The sequence below is a fragment of the Sinocyclocheilus rhinocerous genome, unplaced genomic scaffold (genome assembly GCF_001515625.1).
Source record: "Sinocyclocheilus rhinocerous isolate Xijiao unplaced genomic scaffold, SAMN03320098_v1.1 scaffold200, whole genome shotgun sequence".
Lineage (NCBI taxonomy): Eukaryota > Metazoa > Chordata > Actinopteri > Cypriniformes > Cyprinidae > Sinocyclocheilus > Sinocyclocheilus rhinocerous.
In genome coordinates this window covers 1,506,524-1,508,759 of record NW_015641014.1, presented here as the reverse complement: position 1 = coordinate 1,508,759, position 2,236 = coordinate 1,506,524, and the positions used below count along the sequence as shown (strand labels likewise).

General features: G+C 36.3%; 1 protein-coding gene across 1 annotated transcript in view; it reads left to right on the top strand.

Annotated features, from left to right (window-relative positions):
* The window catches only part of LOC107753655 (membrane-associated guanylate kinase, WW and PDZ domain-containing protein 2-like), a 106,226-nt gene that overhangs the window by 83,262 nt on the left and 20,728 nt on the right, over positions 1-2,236 (top strand). Inside the window, exon 10 of the mRNA XM_016569862.1 lies at positions 1,061-1,238. Within this exon, the coding sequence (XP_016425348.1) occupies positions 1,061-1,238 (178 nt within the window). The remainder of the gene's footprint in view (positions 1-1,060; positions 1,239-2,236) is intronic.

The window sequence follows — 2,236 nt, the reverse complement described above, 5'->3', positions numbered from 1 at the left end:
CAATACAATTTTTTAATCTGATTAATTACATGATATGGTGGTATAGTATATATGTTTTTTATGGTATATATGTCTAACCATAACCTCTTTCAGTTTTAGCCATTTATTTCAGTTAACATTTATTTTATTTTGAGTAAAATTTTTTGTGGTTTTAAAATGTAGTTTCATTTGTAGTTTAACTATTAGTTTTTAGTTTAGTTTAACTATAATAATCCTGGTTGATACAAAAATGTATATAATTTTTAATTATATAATTTATTTGATATATATATATATACACACACACACACATATACATACATACATGCTTGCATGATTGACCATTTCTGATCGGCCAATCAAAAACAAGTATTCCAGCAAGCCATTTAATAAAAGGTTATATTTAGCAGAATATCCCAGGCCGTGTTTGTCACTATCCCACAACAAATGAATGCTCCACAGTGTTTTTAGTCCACTTGTATTATCTTCCATAGTTTTACATGTCTTAATTGCATTGCAGATCCACAAATGGTGTTTGCGAAACTAAATGGACTATACAACCCAGGTTAAGTTTCTCCAAAGCCTTGTAAAGTAATGCAACATTTCATTTAGCACATTTAGGTATTTCTAGAATGATATCTAATTTCATGTGAGTTCACTTTCATCCCGGTGTGGGATACATCATTTTCAGGAAGCCGTCCAGTTCTGCTGGATTCAGGGCTCGTAATGGAATTGGCAGGTTAAGCGGAGAGAGCTGCAGGTGAAATGAACAGCTCACAGGAAATAGGATCCATTAGCCCCCGGGGCACATGACTGTAGCACAGATACTTCGCTTCACACTTTAGTCCCTCACTTAGAGCTTAATTCATCTCCCCCACTGAACCTCCAGAGAGCGATTGGACTGCTAAACTCTCTCCTCGCAGAAAGAGGCCAGGAGTAATGACAGGGGTCACCTTTATGATACGCTGAATGTTCTCCTCTTGAACTTTTAAAAGATGTACATGAGAGATTTGCACTTCTTTTTGGTGCATGTATGTATATTATCCACTCAAACCAGTCCATATCTGTGTTGTCCATACAGTGGGACACTCAAGGAAGCCCCCAGACCAGCTTGTCGGCTGCTTTGCTCCCCCACGGTACCCCTCATCCCGGCCAGACGCTCCATCGCTCCTCTGTTCCGGACACAGAGCCCTTCCACCTGGGCAAGCCGGACCCCTACGACCTCTATGAGAAGTCACGTGCCATTTATGAAAGCAGACGTAAGTCAGAGATTATGGTCACTTTCTAGTTGTTTGTAAATGACTTTATAAAATATTTCAGCTTAGATTTATGTGTATATATGTACAGTCAAACCAAAAATTATTCAGACACCAGATATGATTTTTGATATATTTTTTTTTTACTAGTGGGTGCAGGACACTATAATTCATTTATGTAAGTAAGGATAGCAAAATAAAGTAAACTGACATATTATACCCAAAAATTCTTCATACAGGGGTCTACCAGTAAAATTGATAAAAAATTTGGGACCAAAATTAGGGATGTTAATTTTAACCGGTTAACCGACGGTAAGAATTTTGACCGATTAATACAATCAGTTAAACGGTTTAAAAAGTCATTTAATTATTTATTTTTTCAGTAATTTATCAAAATATTTAAAACGGTTTGCTGCATGGTTAAAATACGCTACGCGTATAAAAAATTTGTTTTTTAGGGGAAAAAACATAAGTTCCTAAATTGGTATTATCTAATTGTGTACTTAAATTTAACAGCTGACAGCTATTCAACCTAATTAATTATCAAGATGAATTTGTTCCGACACAGTTTAACTCTTTAGTTCTGAGTTCTTGTCATATTTTATTATCATTTATAAACTATAGCGAATAAACTGTGATAATGTGAGAAATGTTGAAGTTGTCTAAATAAATTTTGGTTTGACTGTATATATATTTGAGCCCGACCGATATATCGTTTAGCCGATATTATTGGCCGATATGAGCCTGTCGCCGATATATCGGTACCGATATGAAATTTTTTTTTTACAGAGCACATAACGCAGATAAAATGCTTGAATTGGTGTAATTAGTTAGTTTGTCCAGCAGAGCGCACTCCATTGTTTGCTACTGGCGACCTGGATGAAACGCTTTAAAGCTTAAGTCTATGGAAAACCATTGAAACTTTGAACGGCCATATCTCCGTAACGGCGCGGCGGATCAGCACCAAATTCGGGGGATCCCTTCAGCTCGAGGAACCCTCT